The sequence below is a fragment of the Zootoca vivipara genome, chromosome 5, assembly GCF_963506605.1.
Source record: "Zootoca vivipara chromosome 5, rZooViv1.1, whole genome shotgun sequence".
NCBI classification, from domain to species: domain Eukaryota; kingdom Metazoa; phylum Chordata; class Lepidosauria; order Squamata; family Lacertidae; genus Zootoca; species Zootoca vivipara.
The window spans coordinates 43,424,649-43,452,507 of NC_083280.1; the positions used below are offsets into that span (position 1 = coordinate 43,424,649).

At 43.7% G+C, this 27,859-nt stretch overlaps 2 protein-coding genes and 1 long non-coding RNA gene across 3 annotated transcripts in view; 2 read left to right on the forward strand and 1 right to left on the reverse strand.

Moving 5' to 3' along the window:
• Nucleotides 1–8,867, forward strand: part of OGA (O-GlcNAcase) — a 30,943-nt gene extending 22,076 nt beyond the window's left edge. The window contains exons 14-16 of the mRNA XM_035132881.2: nucleotides 655–847; nucleotides 2,620–2,779; nucleotides 5,124–8,867. Coding sequence (XP_034988772.1) covers nucleotides 655–847; nucleotides 2,620–2,779; nucleotides 5,124–5,260 — 490 coding nt within the window. The 3' untranslated portion in view covers nucleotides 5,261–8,867. The remainder of the gene's footprint in view (nucleotides 1–654; nucleotides 848–2,619; nucleotides 2,780–5,123) is intronic.
• An 8,692-nt stretch (nucleotides 8,868–17,559) lies between these two features.
• NPM3 (nucleophosmin/nucleoplasmin 3) lies at nucleotides 17,560–23,510 on the forward strand. The gene is made up of 6 exons (XM_035133938.2): nucleotides 17,560–17,691; nucleotides 19,224–19,309; nucleotides 19,748–19,867; nucleotides 20,631–20,724; nucleotides 21,682–21,833; nucleotides 22,640–23,510. Exons 1-5 carry the CDS (start codon nucleotides 17,616–17,618, stop codon nucleotides 21,813–21,815), a joined length of 510 nt encoding a protein of 169 aa, XP_034989829.1. The 5' UTR covers nucleotides 17,560–17,615; the 3' UTR covers nucleotides 21,816–21,833; nucleotides 22,640–23,510.
• LOC132592156 (uncharacterized) overlaps nucleotides 17,626–27,859 on the reverse strand; it is a 91,258-nt gene continuing 81,024 nt past the window's right edge. The window contains exon 5 of the long non-coding RNA XR_009557593.1: nucleotides 17,626–17,722. This is a non-coding gene — a long non-coding RNA (uncharacterized LOC132592156). The remainder of the gene's footprint in view (nucleotides 17,723–27,859) is intronic.

Sequence of the window (27,859 nt, forward strand, 5' to 3'; positions counted from 1 at the left end):
TCCTGTAAGCTTCAGACTTTTTATTGTTCAATGAAGGTAGTGCAGCCGCAAATACTGTGATTATATATTTGTATGGATTGGCCATTGAATATACTAACTGTGGATTGTCATTGTAAGCCTCCCTTTTCACTCCTATTTGAGGCTTGCCAATTATCATGGTCCCCAATACTGCAATACTGTTGTTTTTTAACTATTTTTTAAAAAGCATTAAACTAGGGAGGAGTAGGGGTGTTGGCTTTACTTTATAAATTTACAGTTGAAACCATTGTCCAGGCTTTAGGCATTTACTCACATAGTTCTCTTCTACTGCTGCCTGGAGCAGCCGTCTTGGCTGTTGGTAAAACCCACTTTTTATAATCCCTACTAATTCATTATAACAATTCCCAATTCTGATTACCTTTCCATAATACACTTAATTTTGAAACCCCCTTGGATAGATACTTAGCCACTTGTATGTTCCACATGATGCCTGACTTACTGACATTTAACAGTACTAAGTCATAGTTCTTAGACTTGTACAACTTGCAACCGTGGTTCATTTATTCTCCTGTGCTCTCATTATGAGGCCTCACTAGTTTAACTGTTACATAGATTTGTTTTGAGGTGTTTGCATCAGTTATCTTTGGGCTCAACTGACCATTCCTTTCTTCTCAGGCTGGTAGGTGGTTTGCTGTCCCTCAGCCCAGATTACTGCTTTGTCCTGGAGGATGAAGATGGCATCTGTGGCTATGCACTGGGCACCGCTGATGTAACTCCTTTCATTAAGAAATGCAAAATTGCCTGGTTTCCTTTCATGCAGGAGAAATACAGCAAGCCAAGCGGTGATAAGGAGCTATCAGAGGCAGAGGTTAGTTATGCTGGCGTATGCTTGAGTTGTCAAATTGCTGTTTTTCGGCTTTTATCCCCTGTTGTCTTTATACTCCTGGGAAGAGTGGGGGCAATTTATCCAATTTATTCCAATATAGAGGCCTCAGACACATGACACTATGATAGTGTGATGGCCAAGTCTTTAGAATTAGTTGTTCTCTGTGCCTTTATAAATCCACACTTACAATTATCTCTAACGAGTTATATTTCATTCTTACTACTTAAACAGAACAGTTCTAACTGATAGCTTTATATTTTGTACACTGCAATATGTAATCATAGATTCTATTTTACAGTGTAGTTATGGTTCAATATGAATCATAGAGTAGACCAGGGATCAGCAACCTTTTTCAGCTGTGGGCTGGTCCACCATCCCTCAGACCATGTGGTGTGTCGGACTATATTTTTTGGGGGGGGGAGGGGGGATGAACAAATTCCTATGCCCCACAAATAACCCAGAGATGCATTTTAAATAAAAGCACACATTCTACTCATGTAAAAACATGCTGATTTCCAGACCATCCGCAGGCCGGATTGAGAAGGTGATTGGGATCGGTCCACGGGCCTTAGGTTGCCTTCCCCGGAATAGACAATGTAGTGTGTTCATTAGATTTCAGAGACTCCCTTCCTGATCACAATATTTATAGTTACAAGTAGGTAGCCGTGTTGGTCTGCCGTAGTCGAAACAAAATTCTAAAAATCCTTCCAGTAGCACCTTAGAGACCAACTAAGTTTGGCATTGGTATGAGCTTTCGTTTGCATGCACACTTCTTCAGATACACTGAAACAGAAGTCACCAGACCCTTATGTATAATCAGAGGGTGGGGAGGGGTATTAACTCAGAAGGATGGTGGGAATGGTTCTTTATAAAAAATATTTATAAATATTAAATATTTATTAAAGGTCTGGGAACAGTGCCTGGGAGAGGCTTGATGAAAAGCCTCACTTCTTTTCACTGTCCGGAACCCAAGCATAAATCATCTAACTGCCAATCTGTCATGACACTCAATCCTTTCCCCTATTTTAACTACTCTGATACAGTGGTACCTCTATTTACGAATTTAATGCGTTCCGAACGCACATTCGTAAGTTGAAAAAATTCGTAAGCCGAAGCAACCCTATCTAAACCGCATCCAAGATGGCGGACGGAGCTCCGTTCGTAAGTAGAAACATTCGTAAGTAGAGTTATTTGTAAGTAGAGGTACCACTGTATTTGCATTTAGGATAGAATAGCTAACTAGCCTGATATGTTTTAGATATACAGTTTCTGCTGCTGCTGAATTTAGTTTCTCTAAATTTAATTTATTTGGATTTGAATCAAGTCATTGCATTATTTTTGTTTTGCTGAGTGTATGCCAAAATAATGGCTATCTTTATTGTACCTTGAAATAAACTAAGATTTGTTACTAGCAATTAAGGTCTGCATTGTTTTCAAATGATTTTTTTTACCAGAAGCTTAGAACGGTAAGAGAGAATATAGCTTTCAAAAGCGAAGTTCTGGTGTTTTTCCAGCACCAGCCACCCAGTTTAATCTGTATACTTATCTTTAATTACTTGAAGAATGGTACTCACCAAAATCCACTGTATTTAGCTACTTTAGCTTTTTGTTTAGCGATTAACGTGGTTGTCAAGTGAATAGGCTAATCCAAGTCTGTAGAAAGAACCTGTTCGGCAAGTGCACACAATGTTTCCAAAATAGATCACTGAACATTTTTTGATGTTGAAAGACTATTTCTTTTGTGCTTGTTGTAGAAAATTATGCTGAGCTTCCATGAGGAGCAAGAAGTTCTGCCAGAAACATTCCTTGCCAACTTCCCATCACTGATAAAGATTGATATCCATAAAAAGGTGACTGATCCAAGTGTGGCTAAAAGCATGATGGCGTGCTTGCTCTCTTCTCTGAAGGCAAATGGTAAGCTCTTATTCCTGACTCTTGTAGCTGTTGGGATATTAAAGGCAACTGTAGGCTCCTTACTAGGTCCCTATGTACATATCTGAACTAGACCTGAGCGATTTTTCAATATATCTTTCAAAATTGGTTATGAAGTCCAACATCACAATAACAGTTTCATAAAATGTCATCTGGCAAATATCACGATTTTGAGAAAACTGTGTAGCCAATGTTTCTTAGTGCCGCCGCTGCCTCCTGCAGGAGCAGCGAGCAACTCACAAGAGCAGGCTATGTTTCTTTGGATTGTGCAACGAGCCTCAGCTCAGCTCCGCTGCCTCGGCAAAAACAAATGATGATTATGCAAGTAGCGGGGAAAGCAGCAGCCAGCCAGCAGCAGAAACTTAACAGCCCTCACAATAGAATTCTTTCGATTTTGCAGCAAGCTCAGCAGGCTAGAAGCCAGCGTGACAGGCTGGCAGGTGTGGTTTACAGAGATGCTGCTCTGAGCTGGCTCTGAGCTTCTTCTTGGGCGCCCCCTTTGCCCCTTTCTTGCCCCTGTGAAAGAAGAAACTATGGCAGGAGTCCCCAAACTAAGGCCCGGGGGCCGGATGCAGCCCAATCACCTTCTAAATCCGGCCCGCGGATGATCCAGGAATCAGCATGTTTTTACATGAGTAGAATGTGTCCTTTTATTTAAAATGCATCTCTGGGTTATTTGTGGGGCCTGCATGGTGTTTTTACATGAGTAAAATGTGTCCTTTTATTTAAAATGCACCACTGGGTTATTTGTGGGGCGTAGGAATCCGTTCATTATTTTTTTCAAAATGTGGACCGGCCCCCTGCTGAAAAAGTTTGCTGACCCCTGAACTATGGCTCTCTTCAGAGTAAGAACAAAAAATGTTGCCCTGTTATTTAACTCTCTTTACTCCCGTCTCCCTTTCCACCTGTGTGAGTACATGCGCTAAGCGTCTCTCTCCCCTCTGATGCCTTTAGGGTAAACCAGCAATGTTACACGGCAACTTGTTTTTTTGTTCTTTTACATAGGGAAAATTGCCCCTAAAACTGCACAGAACATTAATATATTCTCCAGGAATCTTTAATGGTTTAGTTGAAGCATGCTATCACTGAGTTAATTTTCATATAATTATATGCATCAAATTTAGATTCTTTGTTGTTCAATATTTTCCCGGATTATTTGTATTCACTATGACTCATCACTGTATTTTGGATTGTCCTAGATCTGAATACCACAATTTGGTATCCAAGCCCAAAACCAAAGTCCTGTTCGGATACATTTTGGGTTGCCTGCTGAAAGTGATGATTTCATCAGTGTATAGTGGTACCTCTGGTTAAGAACTTAATTCGTTCCGGAGGTCTGTTCTTAACCTGAGACACCACTTTAGCTAATGGGGGCTCCTGCTGCCGCCGCGCCGTCAGAGCACGATTTCTGTTCTCATCCTGAAGCAAAGCTCTTAACCTGAGGTACTACCGGTATTTCTGGGTTAGCGGAGTCTGTAACCTGAAGCGTCTGTAACCCGAGGTACCACTGTATGGTAATTTAGACCCGTAACTTAGTAGTAATTGCCAGGACATTACCATGTTCACATCTACACCAACTTATTTCAGATATCGTGATATATCGGTATATCGTGGTGTTTAGTTGGCGATATATCATGATACTGAAAACCAGATATCGCCCAGCCCTAATATGAACATCTCCACCCATGGCCTGAAGATAAGATCTGCCTGAGAGAGAGCCCTCCTTAGTATGCCAGGTGTCCTCACTATCTAATGTTTGGTAAGACATAAGGAAAGGGCTGGTGGTAATGCCCTTGCTGTGGAACTTCCTGCCAAATGAAGCCCATTTACCCACATCCCTCTTGGTTTTCTTTGTTCAGAAGGGCCTTTGGCTTTAAAATTAATGACTCTTCAGTTGGATCTGTATGTGTCACCTCATGGATGAGATGTCACCTTTTTTTAGCCAATGAAGAACCACTTCTGCAGCCCACATCATCTTTGCAAGTCCTAGTCAGCTATGCAGTTTGAACAGTTGTATGCAAGCTTCCTGAGAAGACTGGTGGATACCCAGTAGCTGAGATCCAGAAAAGCATGCAACTAGTTCCACATAGTTTGTTTATACAGTATGCTGCTTTTCCATAATAAACTGTGCCCAAAGCAGCCCATGATAAGATTAATATCAAAATATAAAACACTTGGAAAATATAACTCGTGACCTTGATTCAACTGCACAATGCAATGTGAATTGATTAGATAAATCAAACTATGTTTGTGAAGTTTCTTCATTATAAAGACTCCTCACTGCTTCTACTCTCTCCCCAAATATCTCCTCTCGTGTTTTTTTCAGGCTCCCGTGGGGCTTTCTGTGAAGTGAGACCAGATGATAAAAGAATCCTGGAATTTTACAGCAAACTGGGATGCTTTGAAATAGCTAAAATGGAGGGATTTCCAAAGGATGTCATTATTCTTGGAAGGAGCTTGTAAGGAGACTGTCTGTTAACTTTTGATACTGTAATCACGTAATGGTTGGAGAGCCTGAGGTTTTATCTTGTTGCTGTTCCATGCAAAGGCAGCAGTCAGCTGGCCTGACAGGAGCTATGTGAAAATTCATCCATTACCCTTTCTGAGATGCTGCTCAAAACATTATTTGGAAAATGGATACTGGTCACCCTCATTTCCTGGTCTTAAGCAAAGTGCCAAGGAGTACTGCATATTATGTAGAGAGTCACATGAGTTCCCAAAAAGGTACTGGTGGCAGTTCCATGCATCCACCTCTGTACTCAGCAGAATGGCTGTCTTTTCCAGAAAGTCCTGACATGAAATAGTTCTTCCCTGTGTCCTGTTCTTGAAGTGGGATGAGAGAGATGAACATGGGATCTTTCCAATTACAGAAGGAAAGAGGGTGCCTGTGTTGGCCAGCTTAAGGACAAACAAACACTGATGACTCTAGGTTTTGTTGATTGTCATGCTTGCTGTTAGGGAAATTGAATGACCATCACTTCTAAAGAATTGGTTAAGCTTTGTGCTTCATAGGGATAAAAACTGTGCATTTGTCTGTGGCAAAGTCACTCAGTGGCAGAAGTGTAAATTTCAGTGTGTAAATATATATAAACTCACTGTATGCTAATACTTTGTGTTTAATCGTTTTAGTAATTTTGCTTTCTGAAGCAAAGCGGTATTCTGAGACAGCACCTTTGAATAATGTCAAACCACAAGAGAGGCTGATGCCAACTTCACTACAGGCCTTTTCTACCGTGCCTCGTGCCCTTCATTAGAAATGCCGCTTTGTGGGGAAATGAGTGCTGATCGAGAAGGGCCGTTCCTTTAGAGAACAAACTCTTCAAAGGTGGAGAGGACACTGCCTCCTACTGGGGGAAAGCTGGTCAGAGGGCAACCTCATGAAATCATTTGATGCCCCTGACAGCCAGCCAGATTGCCTATCCAGACTGGTTGGGTGGGTGGAATACTGCAATTTACAGCTTCCACCTTTCCATGTCAGTCGTTCTGACTAAATCAGGGTCTTCTAGTCATGCACATTTGTGACAGACTTCTTTGTGGACAAAAATAAGCACATTTTACAGATTTAAGTGGTTATCTAATTTTATTATCACTGCATTTAAGTTGTCCCCTGAAATCAGATAAGTGGAATCTGCATGGCTTAGGAATATTAGTAAGTCCATAACTTGGAAGGAGTTTTTACTGTTCCATATAATGCCTTGTTCCCGTGAGGCAGGCAGTCAACATTACACCGCCTTTTTCTCATCTGCTACAGTCAACTGCTTTTGCTTCCTTTGAAAATATTCCCTTCTGAAAGGATTGAGTTTAATCTTTTTTTAAAACCCTCTGTGTAAACTTTGAAGAGGTTTTATACACTTTTTCAAATGAAATTTTACTGTTTGTGTACTTTGCAGCCTCTTCCGAGATGCTGGTGTTCAGCCTTTGTTATATGTTCACTATGAGAACAGTTTTAATAGCAAGTTATTTAAACTGCAGCAAGTACATTTCATTTGGAGTGCAAGGCATCAAACCATAATGATAGAGCTTGCATAATTCCAAATTGGTCTTCATGAGGATTCTATGGCTTTGAGTGTATGCAAAGCAGCTAGCTAGCCACTTGGTTTAGTTTTAATTAGATCCCAGAGAAAACATCTGGATTCATGGCATTATACATTTCAGGGGAGGGGGGGGTATCTTGGTTTTTATACTGTTAACATAAACTTATGAATTTATCACTGTTAAGTTAATTGTGTGATGGTCTTGAAAGTCTGGGTCAGTCTCTCACTCTAGAGTTGTAAAGTGATGCAGTGACACAACTTTCATGGTTATCAGTTTTCATTGTGTACAGTTGGAATGCCACTTTCATGACTGTCTTTAGACCTACTGTATCTGTAGCAGAACAATGGACTGTGTAAAATTGTATTTGAAGACCATGTGAGAAATAGAATAAATTGCAAAGTGAATGTAAAGACTCGTCTCTGTATAATGCTGCAGAATGAGGAAAAGTGGGTGGAGAAGAATATTCTTCATACTGTGTTTTAGAGCATTCTGCTGATTATGCTGAAGAGATGGCTTTTAGTACAGCAGATTTGCTTTTGAGCTGTGTTCATTGCTGCTGAGCCTAAACATTGCTATTTTGTAAATACCCTTATTAGCATGGGGAGGAAGCATAGGGAACTTCTGAAGGTTTATTTGTGTTGGGCGGGTGTAATAATCTACGATGCTATTCGGAGGTCAAATATAATGTATTTTTAAATAAAAGAATCAGAGCAATTAAAATTATATGATGAAGCTAGTGGTGGCCAGTTTATGATTGAGGCTGGCTATTTATTTCATTTTTTTACCCTATTCATTCCTTTTATTTGTATGTGGCTTTTCCACAAAAAATCATGCTCAAAGTGACTTGCAACCAAGAAAATAGGAACACATTTCAAACAAACAGTGTAAAAACAATTTCATGACAACATAGCAAAATAGCCATTTCAATACCATAAATATAACAAGATTACTTAAACAATATGCAGCATCCAATAGCAAAAATAACAAGGGAGCTTTATAGTTTCACCTTACCGTGGTCCTAGAAACATCCCTTCCATGATGTTGTCCTGCAGCGACTTGCAAGGCTTAGGGCAAGACCCCTCCCATGATGCTAAAATTTATACGCCACTTGACTGTTAAAAACAAAACAAAAAAGAGGTTTTGAAGGTGGGAGGAGATGAGACATTCAGAAGCCTACTTAATGTACTGTCCCAAACCTTTGATTTCTTTTCCATTAATACTGGACATTATTAGGATTCTAACAAACTGCTTCATCCAAGGCATTTAAGTATCTCTCCCCCTCCTTCCTAATTTGCTGTAGAGCTTAAGATTGCATGAAGAGCAGAATAGTTGTGTGTTTTATTGTGACATCGCGTTTCTATACACAGACAAATGTGGGGCAAAGTGAGCAAAGGGCCCAGAGCATTGAGCTTCTTATGGAGTTTTTGGCCAGCGTTACTCTGCTGTTTCAATGCAATGAAAAGCATGATGAACACAAATACATTCATTATCTAGAACAGTTAGCCTCTCATAAGAAAACAACTTGTTAAACTCATCACTCATGTTAGTCTCCATTGTTTTGGAGTAACTGAACTTAGGAAGCATTAGCTTAGGAGCCCTTCCATTTAAGAGGCTGTTTTCCTGTCCAGATGGCTTAGCTCCCTATTACAGTGTGGCCTATCCCGCTTATAGAAAGCAAGTGACTTGAATCCAAGATCCACTATTTCTTTCCAGCAGGAAAGGAGTGGAGCATCTGTCAAGTTCTTGGCTCATCTCCCCACTCCCTGCTTTTAATCCAAAGAGTGTCAATGCTCAGCTCTGTTGGTTGTGGCAAATATGCCACTCATCTTCTTCTCAGATTCCACAGGGCTTAAATTAGGAATCATTCCGTATCAAAAATTGTCTTTTACTGGACATATGGAACCAGTGCTAATTGCATGCACGTTGGCAGTTGTGCAGATTTTAAAATGTTTTCTCCTATTTGCTTGTCTAGTCTTTTGTATTTTTTGATTCCCTATTCCAAACCTTAATAAAGTCTTTGATTTGGAACTTGGAAGTTGAGAGTGTACTTTTGTCAATCCCAAGGATCTACTCCTTTACATATCTTAACTGCTACACATATAGAGTGTGGGAAGGTAAAAGACTGAATTTGGCTTGCTGTGCAGTGACAGGGGGACCAACTACGTATTGCTTACGTTCCCTGACTGAAATTCAGCTCAAGCATTCTGGGATGTTTCTCAACCAAGAGTAAAGACCATTCAAAAGTGGTGGCCATTTAAAAGGAGTTGTGGTTGAGATGGGCTGTGTGAGCCAGAAAAGGTCTTGATCTAACCCCTTCTCCACAAGTATGTCCTGGTAAAGTAGGCGATTTGAGATACGTGATTGGGAAGCTCTGCAGTTACACACATTCCCTATAGGAGTGGATATCATCCCTCATAGGTTGCTGTAGTAGTATTTCAGCCACCTCTGTTGGGTGTTGGTTGCTTACAAACCCTTGGTTGCAGTGCCTTACTCTGTATATACCCTATTCTCTCACATTGGTTAGCTTTAAGAGTACCTAGGTTTGGACTTTTTAAACTGAACGTAGGTTGTATTTTATTTATTTAAATTTGTATACTGCTCTATACCCATTGATCTCAGGGCAGTTTGCAACATAAAATCACAATATAAAAATCAGAAAATACATATTAAAAACAAAGACAACCCAATAATCCCCTTTCCACAACAGACTTTAAAGGGGCATTGGATTTAAATCAGCCAAAGGCCTGGTTAAAGAGAAATATTTTTGCCTGGCACCTTAAGGTGTATAATGATGGTGCCAGCGGAACTTCCCTGGACAGAGCATTCCACAAAAAGGGAGCCACTGCAGAAAATGCATTGTTGCCACCCTCCGGACCTCCCATGGAGGAGGCACGTGAAGAAGGGCCTCAGAGGATGATCATAGTATCTGGGTAGGTTCATATGGAAAGAGGTGGTCCCTGAGGTATTGCAGTCCTGAGTCAATTAAGGCTTTATAAAAACCAGCACTCTGAATTGGGCCCAGAAACTAATTAGTAGCCATTGCAGTCGGACCAGGATCGGTGTAATAAGCTCGAACAGTCTTGCCTTGGTGAGCAACATGGCTGCTGAATTTTGCACTAACAGAAGTTTCTGAACCATCTTCAGCCCTATGTATAATACATTGCAGTCATCTAAACTGGAGGTTAACGGAGCATAGACAACAATAGGTTGTCCTTGTCCAGATAAGGGCACAGCTGGGCAACAAGCCAAAGCTAATGGAAGGCACTCCACGCCAACAATTCTATCAATTGTCAATGCACAAACGGAACAGTCTTCCTCTATGGAGCAGGATTTGATTTCCCTGTCCTCTCTACAGCCCCATGCACCCTCCAAATTTGTTCCTCCTGATCAGATTTAGGGGGAGTCAGGAGGGAGGAGAGGAAGATGAGATCCCATTGTGCAAGCAGAAGCCCATGCAGTGTTGGATTCTGCCCAATATACAACTTCTGAAAGAAGAGTGCGGTCTGCAGAATGAGTTACTCGTTTGTTTCTTGCCTTGGGGTATAATTAATTATGTTTTAAGTCTCTTACTGAGCAGCAAAGGAATTGTAGTTTATAATGGCGTATAGTCAAAAATAAAAAATGTCTTCTGAAAATTGGCTTAGTTTGTGGTCAAAGGAATGTGCACGAAGAAGGGTTAGCCTCCTGCCAGAGGCCTGCAGAGAGAGAGTGGGAAGCAGTCATATATGCTTGAGTGAGATGATATGGAAATGTAATACAACTGTATTCTGTGTGGTATCGTCCCCCATCACTTTCAGTGTGCAATGATGAATCCTGGAAGAAGAGTGAAGGAGAGATGGATTCATTGGACATAGCATAGCTATTCCAGATGTCAAGTTGCTGGACTGAAGGCTAGTGAATAAAAAAGCCACAAACCAAGCTTAGGAGGAGTGGTGGATACTGAGGAGCCTTTTTTTAATTCGAGCTCTTAAGCAGAATTGCAATGCATTTTTATTTGTTAAGATTAAAGACCTTTTTTTTAAAAAAAAAAGCAATGTATTATACAACTGCTACACTTATTAGCAGTAGACACTAATTTAAGTCATTAGAGGTATCCCAGTGAATGAATGAGGCCCTCTTAAGAACAGAAATCAGGAGGCAGCAACAGTTCTCTTAAAAACTTGTGGTCATGAGTGTGGCATGTTCAGAAGCATGCACTCAGTCCCCAAGTTTTTGACTGGCACCTAAAGATATACAGTCGTACCTTGGATTTCGAACAGCTTAGTTCACAAACAACTTGGAACTCAAACGCCACAAACCCGGAAGTAAGTGTTCTGGTTTGCGAACTTTGCCTCAGAAGCCGAACATCAGGCGCGGCTTCCAATTGGCTGCAGGACACTCCTGCAGCCAATCGGAAGCCACGTCTTGGTTTCTGAACGTTTTGGAAGTCGAACAGCCTTCCGGAACACGTTCTGTTTGAAAACCAAGGTACAGTGGTACCTCAGGTTAAGAACTTAAGTCATTTTGGAGGTCCGTTCTTAACCTGAAACTGAGGTACCACTTCAGCTAATGGGGCCTCCCGCTGCCGCTGCGTGATGAGTCAGCAGTGTGATGCAGCAGCTAAAAAAGCCTATGCAATTCTGGGCTGCATCAATAGGAGTATAGCATCTAGGTCAAGGGAAGTAATAGTACCACTGTACAGTGGTGCCTCGCTTAACGAACGCCCTGCTTAACAAAATTTCCGCTTAACGAAAGGATTTTTCGAGCAGAGGTTGCCTCGCTAGACGAATGCGTTTTCGTCTAGCGAATCGCGATTTCCCATAGGAATGCATTGAAATTCAATTAATGCGTTCCTATGGGCAAAAAACAATTCGGAAAAAATTCAATGCATTCTTATGGGACTCACTAGACGAATTTTTTCGTTATAAGAAAAGACCCGTGGAACGAATTAAATTCGTCTAGCGAGGCACCACTGTATTCTGCTCTGGTCAGACCTCACCTGGAGTACTGTGTCCAGTTCTGGGCACCACAGTTCAAGAAGGATACTGACAAGCTGGAACGTGTCCAGAAGAGGGCAACCAAAATGGTCAAAGGCCTGGAAATGATGCCTTATGAGGAACGGCTTAGGGAGCTGGGTATGTTTAGCCTGGAGGAGAGAAGGTTAAGGGGTGATATGATAGCCATGTTCAAATATATAAAAGGATGTCATACAGAGGAGGGAGAAAGGTTCTTTTTCTGCTGCTCCGGAGAAGCGGGCACAGAGCAATGGATTCAAACTACAAGAAAGAAGATTCCACCTAAACATTAGGAAGAACATCCTGACAGTAAGAGCTGGAATTTGCTACCAAGGAGTGTGGTGGAGTCTCCTTCTTTGGAGGTCTTTAAGCAGAGGCTTGACAGGCATATGTCAAGAATGCTTTGATGGTGTTTCCTGCTTGGCAGGGGGTTGGACTGGATGGCCCTTGTGGTCTCTTCCAACTCTATGATTCTATGATTTCTGTTCTCATCCTGAAACAAAGTTCTTAACCCGAGGTACTATTTCTGGGTTAGCGGAATCTGTAACCTGAAGTGTCTGTAACCTGAAGCGTCTGTTTCCCAAGGTACCACTGCATGACTGTATATGGAAGGTGCCAGATGAATCTCCCTGGGGAAATCCAGGAAGTTTGTAGGAAACATGGTATACGGTTGGGCAGTTAGTTGGGAAGGGTTTATGTATAAGAATAGCAAAATACTTGGAAAGCCCCCTGTGTGTTCCGCAGCCTTAGCTAGTGGCAAGAAATATTTTTTAGCCCAAATACTGCATTCCTTTCTGGGCAACATGCCAGAGGTGTGTGGGGCCAAAGGGAAAAGTGGACAGAACAGTAAATATAAAATTCACTTTTGTACAGTAGCCTAATGTCCAGTTGTACTCTCACACCCCTCTCTATCCTCTAGAGTCACTACTCTAACAAGAGTCACTCCTTGAGATCAATGATGCAACGCAGCCAGGCGAAAATTTTCAAGATTCCAAATCCTGGACAAAGAGGGTGTGGCTGGGGCAGGAAAGGGCTCTAGAGCAGGCATGTCAAACTTGCGGCCCTCCAGATGTTTTGGACTACAATTCCCATCTTCCCCAACCACTGGTCCTGCTAGCTAGGGATCATGGGAGTTGTAGGCCAAAACATCTGGAGGGCCGCAGGTTTGACATGCCTGCTCTAGAGAGTCCCAAAAGGCCTAGTGGGCCACATTTGACTCCCACACCTGAGGTTCTCACCCCCTGGCTTTAAGGGTACTGCTGCCTCTTACCATAGGTGTTTTCATACCATCTTTCAAATAATATTCCCAGGGGTGGTTGCACTCAAACAATTGCAATGTAAATACAGGAAAGCCAAGCAAAAAACCACCAAGGCAGCACAAAAATGTCAGTAGGATTTTAAAAAAACCAACAACAGCAAAACAACAACTGGGAAAATAAAAAGGACAATGTGAATGGTAGGGGTTTCTTAAGGCACAGTATGAGAAAGTACAAGAAGTAAGGCATATCCTTAGGCACCAGGTGAAAACATTTCCCTTCAGCCCTTTGGCTGATTAACATTCTATGGCCTTTTAAATGTGTCTGTGGGATGGCGGTTATTGGTTTGTTTTGTTTTATTCTGTATTTTGTATTTTTCGGCTGTGAACTGCCCTATGATCTTCAGGCGGTATACAAATTTAATAATAAATAATATGAAGAAGCCTGGTGTAGTTTGCTCCACCATAGAAATGGACCAATCCTTTTCGAGCCTCACCTTCTTCAATGCTATATAAACTGACATGTGAGTAAGTCCCATTGAACTTACGTCCTGTGGGACTTAACTTCTGCATGAACAAGGGTGTGCTGTGGTTCACCCAACATTTCTGCAGCCATTTGGGGGCCCTGCACTGGTGAGGAAGGACTGCAGAATCATGAAAGGTACTTCAAAGGTTTAGTTCAGTTCGATCCTTTCAGGTAGGAAAACCATACACCAGGCCTAAACTTGGCAACTGGAATAGCTCAGTAGGTAGAGCATGACACTCGTAATCTCAGAGTTGTGGGTTCGAGTCCCATGTTGGACGAAAGATTCCTGAATTGCAGGGGGTTGGATTAGACGGCCCTCCCTTCCAACTCTACAATTCTATGACCCTACTTTATCTCTGGAAACTGCACAACTTCCAATCATCTGCTTCCCATGGAGGATATCCACAACACTTTGCACCCTATTTGATTCTGTCTGAAAGGTAAGGAGCTTCTGTGTTCAGACTGCTGGAAAGCGGGGAAGGGAACACACTGTAACTACATAGGATCAGATCAACTGGAGGTACAGTACAAAGACCAAACGCTTTGCTCTTCAGAACTAGCAGAAATTTCTGACAAGACAGGAAAGGAAACTGCCTTACTGCGAGGAGAGAATGTCTGCTTCTGTACGAGGCAGCTTTGGGATTGCTCCTGAGTTCTTCTGCCTTTTAACATCTGACAGCAGAAACTAGCTACCAGGAAAACTCATCAGTATCCCACTGGGGCAATAACCCTTTTGTTTTTACTGCCCAGAAATAAAATACTATAAATATGACATTCAGCAAACCACCCCCTGCCTTCAACTCACAGCTGGGAAATTGACATGGCTGGCCGAAAAAATGGCCGCCTTTCTATGCGAGGCCAGCTGACAGTCTAGTGAGCTGCAAAAAAGGGTATACCATTGTGTTTGATTGGTTTTTAAATCTCTACTAAGGCTCATCTTAACATGATCCTCATCTCTACAGGAAGTTAAGCCTTGTGCTGAATGGCACAGGTCGTTTTCCAAACCATATAATGACAGAACAAAGGCTCCTAGATGCTGCTACAGAGCTATGGCAAGTGAGTGAATAATCATCACCTCCAGGTCCCTAATTCTGTGGAGGGGATGGTTGCAGTGGAGAGTCCTGATGTCCTAAACAGATGGCTGCAAGTGAGGTAGGATTGCTAAAAGCAGAAGGTAGGCCAAGACATTAATGTACTGCCCATCTGAAACCACAGTGTGGGTCTCCATAGCCCCAAAGGGTTTGGGCCAGGTCGGGTCTGCAAACCAGCCGCTATATATTTTATTTAGAAAGGAACTGACCCTTGTGAGCTTCTTTTGCTCTCATTTTAAGATTACCAGGATGCCTTGGATCAAAACACTACCTATGACATATCTGTGAGCAACACAGCCCTGCCATGCCAGATTTAAGGCAGTGTAGACAGTTCCCCTGCACACGGCGCCATGCCAAGGGGCTGCAGAACTGAGAAGATCCATTAGAACAGGCACCCCCAAACTGCAGCCCTCCAGATGTTTTGGCCTACAACTCCCATGATCCCTAGTTAACAGGACCAGTGGTCAGGCAAGATGGGAATTGTAGTCCAAAACATCTGGAGGGCCGCAGTTTGGGGGTGCCTGCATTAGAAGGTGCCAAATTTTGGCCTCACACAGGGCGTCATACCAAAGATCGCCAAAGTCTGCCTCTGAGCCCTGTAACCAAGCATTTTCAGTTACACTAATCCTTTCCCTAGAACAGGGATGGGAAACTTGCACATGATGCTGGACATACAACCCCCATCATCCCTGACTACTTCTGGCCATTCTGGCTGGGGATGAAGAGAGCACCCACACCTGGTGGTCCACGGGTTCCCCATCCCTGGTCTAGAGTGCATATCTGCTCCAGCAGCAAGGCATCTTGAAGATGCCTCAAAGCAGATGAAACTACTATTTTGCTGAATTCATAGGTTGCGAAAGCATGATTCCCCCTTCTCTTCTTTCCATGCAAGCTGGGTGGGGGGAGTCTAATACAAACTCATGATCGTTTGCAATTTAAAGCTGGTGAGAGAAGTGAATGGTGGAGAAGCTGCCCTGTAGGTAGGTTAACCCCAACCATTTCTACACCCCTTAGTGCAGTGATGGGCAACCTTTCGAGCTTGGTGTGTCAAAATTTGCCAAAAAACCAAGCATAACTCGGGTGGTGTGTCACTTCGAGAGAAAAACCAAAAACCCCTTATTTATCACAAAGTGCCCAGAGTTGTTGAGCTTTTTGGGGGGAGCTGCTAACCAAAGTTTTGGAGGTTTTTTTGGGTGTGTGTGCAAAAGTTGCTTTGCTTTTTGGGGGGGATGCCCCAAAGCTGCTGCGCTTTTTTTTGGGGGGGGGAAAGAGAACAGAAATAAACGACTAATAATACCTTCGCTGGAACTAACACGCAACACCGACATAGTCTGCCAAAGCACAAAAAACCCCAGCACAGAACAGGTTAAAAAACGAACGCTGTTACACCCAATCATAGTCTGCCAAAGTGCCAGAAAAAACAGCACAGAAAGGGTTAAAAAACCAATCTCTAGTTACCAGCAACAACAACAACAAAAAAAGGATCTGGGTTTTAACAGCGGAGACAAGCTGTAGGAGGAGCCAAGCTGTAGGAGGAGTGGGAGAACAAATGGGGGGAAAACAACAACAGCAGCGCGAATGGGGCACGTGCCAGCTGTGAGGGCATGTCACATCTGACACACGTGTCATAGGTTCACCATCACTGCCTTAGTGTAAACGGCAAAGGACTCAAACCCTCCTTTCTCTGGGGGCAGTGGCTGCCACACTCAGCAAGGGAGTTGCTGCGCCCTCCACTGCAGAAAGATCCTGGCATTTTGTCGAAACTGCTGCTGACACCAGAAAACAACGGGGCCCTTACAAAGCAGGCAGAGCCGCTTCAGTTTTCCTGGGCGAATCCAGAGTTCCAGGAATAATTGGAAATGCAGGGAAACTGCCTCATCCCTAATTCCAAGTGCTAGATTTACGTAAAAGCTAAAAGAGCTATAGCTTAGGGCCCCACTCTCTTGGAGGCCCCCCAAAAAATTACAGGGGAAAAAAACCCCTGTACATTTCCAAAATATAAGATAAAAAACAAATAAACCAAAACCTACATACAGCAACAGTGTTTTGTGTTGTGTAGGCTCCTATGATGATCTACTAGCCTGCTCCCTAGAATATCACTGGTTTGCTCATTTCTATATATAGGGTGCCTACATTTTACATGTGCAAATGGCTTTAGATACCTACTGTATTGGGTCCATGAATTACCATATATTCAACCCAAAAAACAGCGACAATTTGTTGCTGACAAAGGACAGCTGGACCTATAAAGGGCCCCATTACCTTCAGTAGCTTAGGGCCTCATCAAACCTAAATCCGGCCCTGCTTCTACCCATCTAGTGCAGTCTCGGCGACAGCGGCTCTCCTGCAGTTCGTTCCCAGCCGCAGCTAGAGACCCGGACTGCAGGAGGAGGCTGGACCCAGGACCTTCTGCATACCGCCTGCGTCGTCCACGGCAGACACGACTCCACTTCTAGCCAGCTGGAGTGCTCACCCACTGATATGCAGCGAGAAGAGGCCCGGGAGCTATTGCATGCCCGTGGGGCGGGCCAAGGCGCCCCGGAGTGATCCCTCTCTCTCTCTCCTACCCTCCCGCGCCAGCTAAGACTACGCATTTAGTTTCGGATCCTTGCATGATCCTTGCACGAACAGCGCAGTCTCTCCTTCCGGGAGGAAAGCAACGAAAGCACGCCCGCTCTCTGAAAAAGGAGACTTTTCTAAAAAGGCGCAGATAAAACTTCCCCAAACCAAACGAGATCACCCACCACCCACCTCGCCCGCCTACCTCGGAGGGGCCGCCTACCTTGTCCGCCTATTGGAGGAGGGATCCGCGTTGCCGGTGGGGCGGCCTTAGCCAAGCCGGGCCGGGCTAGTAGGTGGTTCTTCTGCGCGAGCGTCTTCCTGCCTCGTCCTTCCTCGCTCTCTTTCGGCGCAAGCCATGGCCTCTCTGCTGGATCTGGAGTGCATCGCGGATGGAGTCAAGCCGTCGGTTTGCACCAGCAGCTTCTTGTTCCGTGAGTTGAAGGAGGGCTGGCCTGTCGCTGCCTGGAAAGAGAGGAAACGGGGATAGGCGAGCGTGTAGGTGGTGGAGGAGAAACGGGGCCCTTTGGGGCAAAACAGGAAAAGGCATTTGGGGTTGTTCAGAGGGACCTTCTACTGGGATCTGGGTCCGTAATGGGATTTGTTTGAACTGGGTCTCTATATGTTCAAGGCCCGGAAGCACGTGGCGTGGCGACGCTAAGTTATCCTGGTGCCGCGTGTGCTTCTTAAAGCCCCAGATGCGCCCACGTGGCTTGCTTGGCTCGTTACTTTGGAGGAGGAGGAGGTGTATTTCCCATCGAAAATATATTAGATCTTTCGTACTGTAAGATCTGCCCATGTTGTAATTGGACGAGCGGCGAATATTTCTTGACCCTAGAACAGCACGTGGGTTTTGGAGTCCACGTGCATCACTGAGCCCAGTGAGACTTCCTTCGGCCTTCGGGTACATAGAATCAGACTGCAAATAATGTTTACATGCAGTATGAGATCTCGTAGCTATATTAATGACAGCAATACAAGTTTTTTTAGAAAACTAAAACGAATTATTGCATCTGAAATGTGTTTAAAAAGATTTTGGGGATAATCTGATTAATTTCAAAAACGCATGCAAGAAAGGGAAGATTTAAAAACTGTGACTGGTAAATATGAATACTTTGCAAAGAGTGGATTTGTTTCCAAATGGTCAAACGCCATCTTGCAGAGTGGCACAACTTCTTTTGCAATAGTGAAAAATACCTTTTAGCTTGAATCACACACCTTATCCCCATCCCCACCTTATTTTTATTTACAGTAGGGTCCAACAAAACACTGACTAACCCAGATGTTGTCATGTTAATTTAATTTCTTCATTGGTCAATCAGGAATAGCTGGAGGGAGGGGAGTAAAACAAGGACATGTGCAAAATGCCCAGATGAAATATTGAACTCGTAGTAAATAATGGAAGGTAACTAATGTTCCCCCCACTCAAACAAAGGACATTACAAAGAAGAATTGGGTGTTATAAATGTACACAATGAAAATGTTAACTTCTGTGTTAAGGTAAAGCAAGCATAGAGCATAATTGTCCTCCCCAGGAGAAAAAATTACTCCTGGGGTCCAACACTGCATTTTGTCCACTCATGAATATCTTCCCCACCCCAAAAAGCAGGAAGATTACAGTATTTAGTGCCCTTATAAACAAACAAAAATGAATTTAAGGTAGAATTCCAAGTTATTTTGCTTGCCCTCTTTTGAGAAATTGCTGAGGATAGAAGGGACCCAGAGAGCTTATGCATTTGGTAGCTTCACTTTCCCATTCACTTCTACAATAATAAATTGAATACCTAACAGCTTAAAGTGAGAAGCATGTGAAGAAAACACCATTCTAAAAGTTTTATAAATATTTCAAATAGCTGTCTCGAGAGGGTTAAGAAGGAAGTTGTTCAGTTTCTTGCAAATCTGCTGCTTTTAGAAAATTGACTTACCGGTTGCAATATTTGTTTGTTTCTCTTTCCCCACACCCCAGGATGTGAGCTGAACAGCAGTACCCGATCCTACACTTTTAAAGTGTCTGACGAAGATGACTCTGATCATATCTTGGCTCTGAATATGGTGAGGGGTTACATCCTGAGCCGTTAGCATGACTTAGTATTTGAGAACTCAACTAGTAGCCAGAGGTGACCAGGAGTTCTACACAGGCGAATCCCTCTTCAAATACTAGGCACCACTTGGTTTCTTTGCTAGTTACCTGGAAGGATGAGCCTCAAACTAGGAGAAATCTTAAGTTTGCCCAGTTTTGTGCTGTAAGTTAGCTATTGGACTTCTATGCTCCTATTTTTGAAGAGGGACCTAAAGTTCCCCAGAAGGCCTTTGGGTAGAGGTTATGCTTTTTTACTCTTTTGGTGCATCTGTTAATGGATGATCTCACATTCCTGGCTCCTAGCTGCTTGTTCTTTATGGGGTTTGGGGAGGGGGTATTATCTCTTTGTTAAGTATTGCTGAATATTTTGGTTTTTACCCTTCTTTCCACTTTGTCCTTCCATCTTCAAGATTTGCCTGTCAGAAGGTGCCAAGGATGAGTGCAATATTGTGGAGTTTGTGGGGCACGACTATGAGGACCAGGAGATTGTGGTGCCAGTGGCCAACCTAAAGTTGTCGTGCCAGCCTTCGGTAAAAGAAACTGTTGGGTGCATGGGAGGTGGGCATGTGGTGGCTACAGGGTCTGAAAGGGCTAACAAGAAGACATGGTGAGGGTGGGGGAGAAGGCTGGGTTTGCAAGACCTGAGACCTTTGTCATGGAGCAGGCTCCCTTTAGGTCATCAGTTCAAATGTGTGGTTTGATGCAGTGTTTTTAGTGTGCCCTGAAAGGTGTCAGTGAGAACTTAATTCGTTCCAGTTGTTAGTAATAATAATAATAATAATAAATTTTCATTTGTACCCTGGCCGGAGCCGGGCTCAGAGTGGCTAACATCATAAAACTAACACAGTATAAAAATAACATTAAAACAGGCAATCAATTAATTAAAATGTCTCTTAAAATCTGGACAGATAGCAGTCCACGGGTAAAATTGAGAGTGGTTAATATTCTCCAGGGCCAACTGTTACCACTAGGTAGCACATAAAGGACCTGTGAGCAGGCTAGGAGGCCTCTTTAATGCTTGTTCTTATACAGAAAGAAAAGAATCAGACTGAACCCCGACCAAAGGCCTGGCGGAACAGCTCCGTCTTGCAGGCCCTGCGGAAAGATGTCAATCCCGTTCAGCTGTGTGCGAGAATTTCATGGCTTGGATAATAGAAAATAGACTTGCTAGTGCCCTGGCTCTCTAGCCCGGAAGCAAGAGGGGAGGAAGAAAGCTCAGAGTCTGGTTGCTCTGAATGGGATCTGGAGACATTCCTTCCTCCATCACATCTGCCTCTCCTTCTCCTTTCTCAGCTGTGTTTGGAAGATTTCGAGCTCCAACCCCCGGTGACATTCCGCCTGCGCTCAGGATCTGGCCCTGTCCACCTTGCAGGACAACACCAAATCTGTAAGGAGGCTGGACTGGGATTTGGGGAGCTACGGAGAGCAAAGGGGGTTGCTAGAAATTAAGAGATGAGAAGTGGGTGTTCTCTCTTAGGGAGGGATCTGCTGTGACACAGACTCCTCCTTCCATTTTGCGCCTGTGGGCACATTGCAGAGTTTGAGGAACTGTTGTGGCCACAACCACAAAATGGCTGCCACGGGGGGACTGGCAAAAGACAAGAAACTGGGTACAAGGCAGAGGCTGGGCCTGAGCCACACAAGCTGAACCACATACTTGAAAATCCACCCCCCTTGAAGGAAAAGTGGCTATACCTGGTTACAGAAACTGTCCCCATCAAATACATGAGTGCTACTTTCCCCCAGTTTGCAGCAGTGGGTCTCCCTTTTGCTCCCTACTCTTTACTTTAAAAAAAAAGTTGTTTGGTTGATCACACTGAAAAGCAAGGCCCCAACTCCAGCTACCCTGTGTCCCTCCTTTCCTTGTCTTGGAGTGGGGTAAAGAAAGCAAGATGGCTAGAAGCTGAATCTTGCTTTCCTGTGATTAAAGTAGCAGCAGCAACAACAACAACAATAGTAGATGCCAAGGAGAGCCAGGGCACCTTGGAAGGCACTGTTGAGGTGTCTTGAGGCATGGGGGGGGGGCACTTTAAGATAGGCTATAGTCATAAGCACCCGATGTGTGGCTTTGCTCAGTGATGCGCTCTGTTCAGAGTTGCGTGTAGGTTACTCGTCCTGCCATCCTCCAAGTGAGAAGGAGAACTTGGCCACACATCTCATGGGTACCTAGCCCTTCTTTGAAGCTGGGGGATGTTGTGTAGATGCTTTGGCAGGCACAGGTAATTCACCACTTGAGACACCCTTAGGAATGGGGTGAAGTTGGCTAGCAATGGTGAGAGGAGGGGGGCTGGGGGCATTTCCCCAGGCCATAGGGCAAAGTAACAGTTCCAGCTGCTTCTTTCAGTTCACAAAAAGGACCTCTCGGATGATGAGTTCAGTGAAGATGGCGAGGATTTTAGTGAGGAGGACGAGTCCGTGGAAGAGGAGGAAGGGGAGCTATCTCCTATCAAGCCAGCCAAGAAGCAACGCAGGTCTTAGCCTGACATCTCCCTGAAGGTATGTGTTTGTGGAGAGGTTGGGCAGCTGAGAAACGAGGACAGATGCCCCCAATCTGGTGCTCTCCAGATCTCATTGGAAAACATCTCCCATCATCTGTGACCGTTGGCTGTGCTGTTTGCCACAGCAGGTTGAAAAGGAGGCCCACTTGGGCCATTGCAGTGCTAAGGTTGGAGAGGTTACATCGTCAGCTGTTTTTGCTCTACTCTGGTGTTCTTCCAGCTACAGGAGCTGACTCCGTGACAGCAGCCATGCCACCAGAATTGCTTTTTAATATAACCGGGCCTACCAGCCCTACACTGTCATCCGTTTTCTGGCCTTGGGAGGAAATAGAGCCATAGGGATAAGGGAAGCTGCCGTATGCAGAGTCCAGTCAGCTCAATATTCCCTCTGTATTGTATTTATACCCCACCTTTCCTCCAAGGAGCTTAGAGTCACCACATACTTTTATCCTCACAACCACCTGGGAGGTAGAATAGGCAGAGAGTGAATGGTGGCCAAAGGTCACGCAGTGAACTTCATGGCCAAGTGGGGATTTGAACCCTGCTCTCCAAGGTCCAGCAATCAAACCACTACACTGATTGGCAGCAGCTGTGCAGGGGTTCAGAAGGAGGACATTTGCTGCCCTACCTGGAGATGCTGGGGTTTGAACTTTGGGCCTTCTGCATGCAGAGGAAATGCTCTATCACTGAGCAGTTGACTTTCTCCGTTGCGTGTGGCTAGCTGTGGTGAAGAAGGCTTTTTGGTGTGCAGGGTGCATAGAAACTTACACCACCACACATAATCGAACTTTTTCTTCCTTCCAGGTGCCGCTGATTTTCTTCTTCCTAAAATGCAGTGCTACTAGTCTGCAGCTGAACGTCTTGAAAACCTTTCTCATATTTTCTATACTAAGCTGATGGCTGACACAAGTAACTGTTGCTATTGACTACGTGGGGGAATAGCTTGCTGTTTGGCAAATCTCCGAAGACGCCTCAAACACATTTCCCCCCTGAGAAAACTGTTGTGCCTGTTGTGCCTTCTGGTCAGATTTTTTCGGTACTTCGAAAGGCGCCCAAACTTACTGCTGCTGTTGATGTGTGTTAGGTTGTTTTCTCTGCAGGTGAGGCAATCAAGAGAGGGGCACAAGTTTTATGTTCCCTATGCATTTTACATCTTTTTAACGGACATGTTCCCTAAGGAATGAGTAATACCTGTGGAATGAAAGGTGATGTCTGTGGTTGGTTGGTTTGTTCACTTCAAAAAGCAATAAAAACATTTTAAAAGAAATGAATTATCTGCTGAGCCTCCTACTCTTGAAGCTTGTGTGCCTTAGTTCTTGGTTTTGGAGTGCCCAGACAGATTTATGCAGTGAAACCAGATCTTATTTTTAATCAAATTTTAAAACCATATATGTATTAGTTCATATTGTATTAGCCATATTCTAAATGCCATTATTGTAAAGTGTTTTTAAAATGATTGCTTCCAACTGTACTCTGTGCCAGGGAGAAGGAACAGAACCTGTGTTCTGTTCCTGTTTGTTGTTTCATCTCATCCTTTATAGGTCAAGAGCGGTGCGTGAATTAGTAATAAGGCATGGATTATAGCTGCATTTGAGACTTGTGGACATAATTGTTTTCACACTTTGCCATCTCTTCTAACAAGTTTTGCTTTTTTGGAATAAATGTTTTTGCAATATGTGGACTACTCTGAACTTTTTTCTTGGTGGGAAGTGTGGAATCGAGAGCCATGGAACACCATGGCTCTCACCTTCCAGCTACAGGATTTTATCTTCTCTCGAAATACATTATGAGTATGAAAGGATTTCTTGCTGTTTCCCAGAAGTGGCTTCACACAGGATCGCTCCCTCAGCTTGTAGTAACATATAAGTGACTTTGAGCACCAATCTTGGCATTGCCAGTTTGCCTGATTTCGAGATCTGGGAGCTTGCTTTTCTTCAATTTAAATAGCTGATAGTTTTTACTTTAAAATAAGTCAGTAGAATTAATAAAAGAGTTATAGACATGTCAGTAATGGCCAAGAAATACACAATTAGTATTCAAGTTTTAAGCAAGTAGCACTACTAAAGACTATAGTTCTGCACCCCTAATCTAGGAGTAATGGGACTTCCTTTGAAGGAGACATAGCATTGCCCTGTAAAAAATACTAATGTCTTAGCCCTATTATTTCCTTGACTAAAGGTTCCCAATACTACACTTCACTACAAAATCTATATTACTTGACTGAGATATACCGGTAATTGCCTGGTTCATTCATAACACCAAGCCATGGCTCATTTAAAAAACTGCAGGTTCTCCCATACATGATTGAACCATGGCTTGTTTCTGCAAAGTTAGCTTTGGTTTCCAGCTGCTTTCGCCTTGTGCCTTTGTAGCTTGTTGAGTATCTGGGGTCGAATGACCAAGCAAGCCAAGGTTAAAAGAGGACTGTGGGTTCACATATCATGCCAAGGCAGAATTAACTGTGTAGTGAAAGAAATTACCATTCACTCTGTGCTCTCTTGGGTCTAAATATTTGTTAATACATAGCATGTATGACCCCACTCAGTTGCAGGTCTAGTCTGGGGTAGAGGGTACACAATCTTTACTGGGAAGGCAGCGTGGTAGTAGGGAAGTTTATTCCCTCCCCAGTGCAGGTGGAACAATCACTCTGCAAGTGCAGTTAAGAGCCTTGGGAGAAAAGTCCCCATAGGTGCCAGTGAGAACGTGGCAACATAGGGAGCTTCCAGGCTATACAAAGTCAAGACAATTGGTGCATCTTGCTCAGCACTGCCAATATTGACTGGCAGCAGCTCTCCAGGGTTTCAATATTTCCCAGTTGTACCTAGAGCCATTTTGAAAGTCAGACATTCTGCAAGCAAAAGCATGCACTCTACCACTCAGCTATGGCTTTTTCTGGAACCTTCCCCTAAAGTTACTAGCTGATACCTGTTCTGACACTGGTGGGTAAGTCCTCCTTGCCAATAAGAATCTCCCATATCTAATTTAATAAAACTAGATATGTACTCATATCCTGTAAATATACAGTTTTGCTCTAAGTATTATGATTCTGATATTTTGAGAAATCTTGCAAGAGGCAATATGGTTTATCCGCCCACGGAATATGATTCTTGAAGGCTAGTTAGGGACTCCCTGAAGTAGTGATGCTTGAATGTCATATCACCTTCCCTTCCTGCTATAAGTACCTACAGCACATGGCACACCTTACCTGCCTATCTCTAGAAGGGATTTTGGGCATGCAGTAGAGAGGCTGAGAAAAACCTTCAGGTATGAGCTTGTTTTTGTTCAAAATTTATCTCTGGGAGTGGCTGAAGCAACCGGCCTTTCTCTTTTCTTTTAAGGGAATGGGGATTCTCCTACCTCCAGATGAGAAGAGGGTGGCAATGAGCCCCTACTCCAGTACGGATCCTCCAAAAGGTTTGACTAGTTAGTGGTTAACAGCTGTAGGACTTCCATGAAGCAACAGGCTATGCAGCCACAAGATGGCAGACTTGCCATCATGATTGGTGCCTAGAGCTTTCCTTGGCCTGCTTTGCTACAGTGACGAAATGGTTTTGTTTTCACATTTTCGTTGGAAGGCCCTAGATCATAATACTGTATAGTAATGGCACAAGGTTGCATCCAACTAAGTTTTACTCAGGCTAGGCCTATTGAAGTTAATGGACCTAATGTCAATGAGTCTACTCTTGAGAGTATATAACCTGGGCTGACCTTTCATCAGATGCAGCTAGACTGACACTCAAGGTGTCTGACCTCACTTCCTGCTTACCTCTCGTTTTCGTACCATCGTGGGAGAGAACGTGTCTTTCCTTTGTCTCTCTCCTGCAGTAACATTCACCTTAGTTAGCTAGAACTAGGGTATTTCCTATCCATCATGTATTTCCTATAATAAACTTAGCTTTCGTATTTCCCCTTTTCAAAGTCTCCATGTGATTGCATCAAGGGTAAGGTGTGATCCTTCAAGCAGTCCACAGTTCAAATTTTGCTGATTCATTTAAAACTCCATATGCCATCGGGATACAGTTTGGAGATGCACTAAGCCGGCCTTGGCCAATCTGGTGTCCTCCTGACCTTTTGGCCTGTGGCTGTGCTGACCGGGTCTGATGGGAGTTGTAGTCCAAAACTTCGGGAAGGCACTAGGTTAGTGAAGGCTGTGCTAGGGCATAGCATTAGTATAGAACTGGTGCAATATTATAAAGAGCACAAAGTTGCATTAAACGAACCCTGGAGAAGTTCGCTGCAGATTCTGAATCCTTCATTGTTCTAACCCATAGTCGTACAGGGAGATTTGTAAAATGCTCCTGTTCTACATTTTTTGAAGAGTTGCAAGGATTTGAATGTTCATCCTTTCTTCTACCTTCCTTCTGGGCACGTTTGATATCTTTTAAAGCTGCTTTTGGTGTCTCCGCTTTGAAGCATCATTTAGTAATATCCCATTGGGCTGCATGTGGTGTATCTTATGTCGTGGGTTCTTACGTTAAAACTAGAGGATGGCTTTGCAAAGACCAGAACAATAAGACATACACCCCCAACTGCTTTTCAGTTAATATCCAGTTCCCAGTGATTTACAAGGGTGCCTGGATTATTACAGAATGCTATAGTCCACTCTGGGACTTTGCTCTGTTTTGCGTGGCAATGTGCTCAGCAGCAGAATATGTGTCTTCACCACTTTCACCAAGATGTCAACGCCCTGCTTCTTCTTAAATATTGCCACCCATATCAGAAGCAGCTCTCCAAAGATCAGCATGGCTCTGTTAACATTACCAGGGATTGTATTAGCTCTTTGTGCTGTAGTATTTCCACTAGGAGCACTTACCAAGCTACCTACACTCACTCATGAAACACTGGTTTAGGTTCTATTTTCCTTAGGTTTCTTTAGTTTCACTAAAAGCAAGAAAGAGCACCATATACGCCTTGTCCCTCTCAGCCTGGGGGAAACAAACTTACAGCCCCCTTGCCTTGGAAAAGCTTATCAAAAGCAGCCTCTGACAGCAAGCTCTCCTTCCCCTAGGACTTCCTTTTCATTAGCACAAAGTATTTGAATCCGTTTTGATAGCATCATCTCCAGAGGGGGACCGATTGCCCTATCCTGACCCTCTAATCATATTCTTTCTCCTTAAGACACAGACTCTATGTGTGTGCGGGGCCCCCATCTCTCCCACACACACCTGATGACAATCTCAAAACTGATGCTGTAATCCACAAGGATTAAGTACTACCTCTTCTGTTCTGAAGACTTCAGAAACTGCTGGAGGGAAAGTGTGTGCGTGGGCATACCGTACATAGTGGTGCACCAAGAAGCTTGCAGCCCCAATACACCGGAGCTGAACTTTGCTAATTTCATACATAATCGTTCACGTGCTTTCAATGCTGTAATGCACCCTCGCGATTTTCAGGCAAGGCAAACACACAGTGTTGCAGTGACCACAGGTAAGATGCTACAAGTCCCAGGTGGCATGAGACCCAGTCAGCATGGCTGGTGATGGTGAAGAGTGATAGTTCAGGTCCAGCAATATCTGAAGAGCGCCAGGTCAGGGAAGGATGCTTCTGATTAGCATAGCATTTTAAAGGACTCTGCCAAGGTGCTCCCAAATTTTTTAAATCTAAAGGGTCTGTAACCCCGGCATTCTGAAAGATGAGAAGTGGCATTCCGAAGTCGTAGTGCAGGGATGGAGGTGGGAATGTAGGGATTTCAGCTGGGTCCTGTGCAACGCCAAAATTCTGCACCCCTACACCTCTCCCGCTCAGTTGTAAATCATAGTTGTGGAGCCCCTGAGGGGCACTACCAAATCAATAGGATAAGGCAAAACAACTCACATTTCATGGACTCAGTATTGCAGAGATCCTTTTCCTCACAACCCTCCCCTTTCAAAAACAAATAAAAACAGAGGCTAGCCAGCCTTTGTTGAAATGGGGCTGTATTTGGATGCTTCGAAAACATTAACTGCCCCACCTAAACACACACACACACACACACACACACACACACACACACACACACACCCAAGTACACGGAGCATTTTCCCC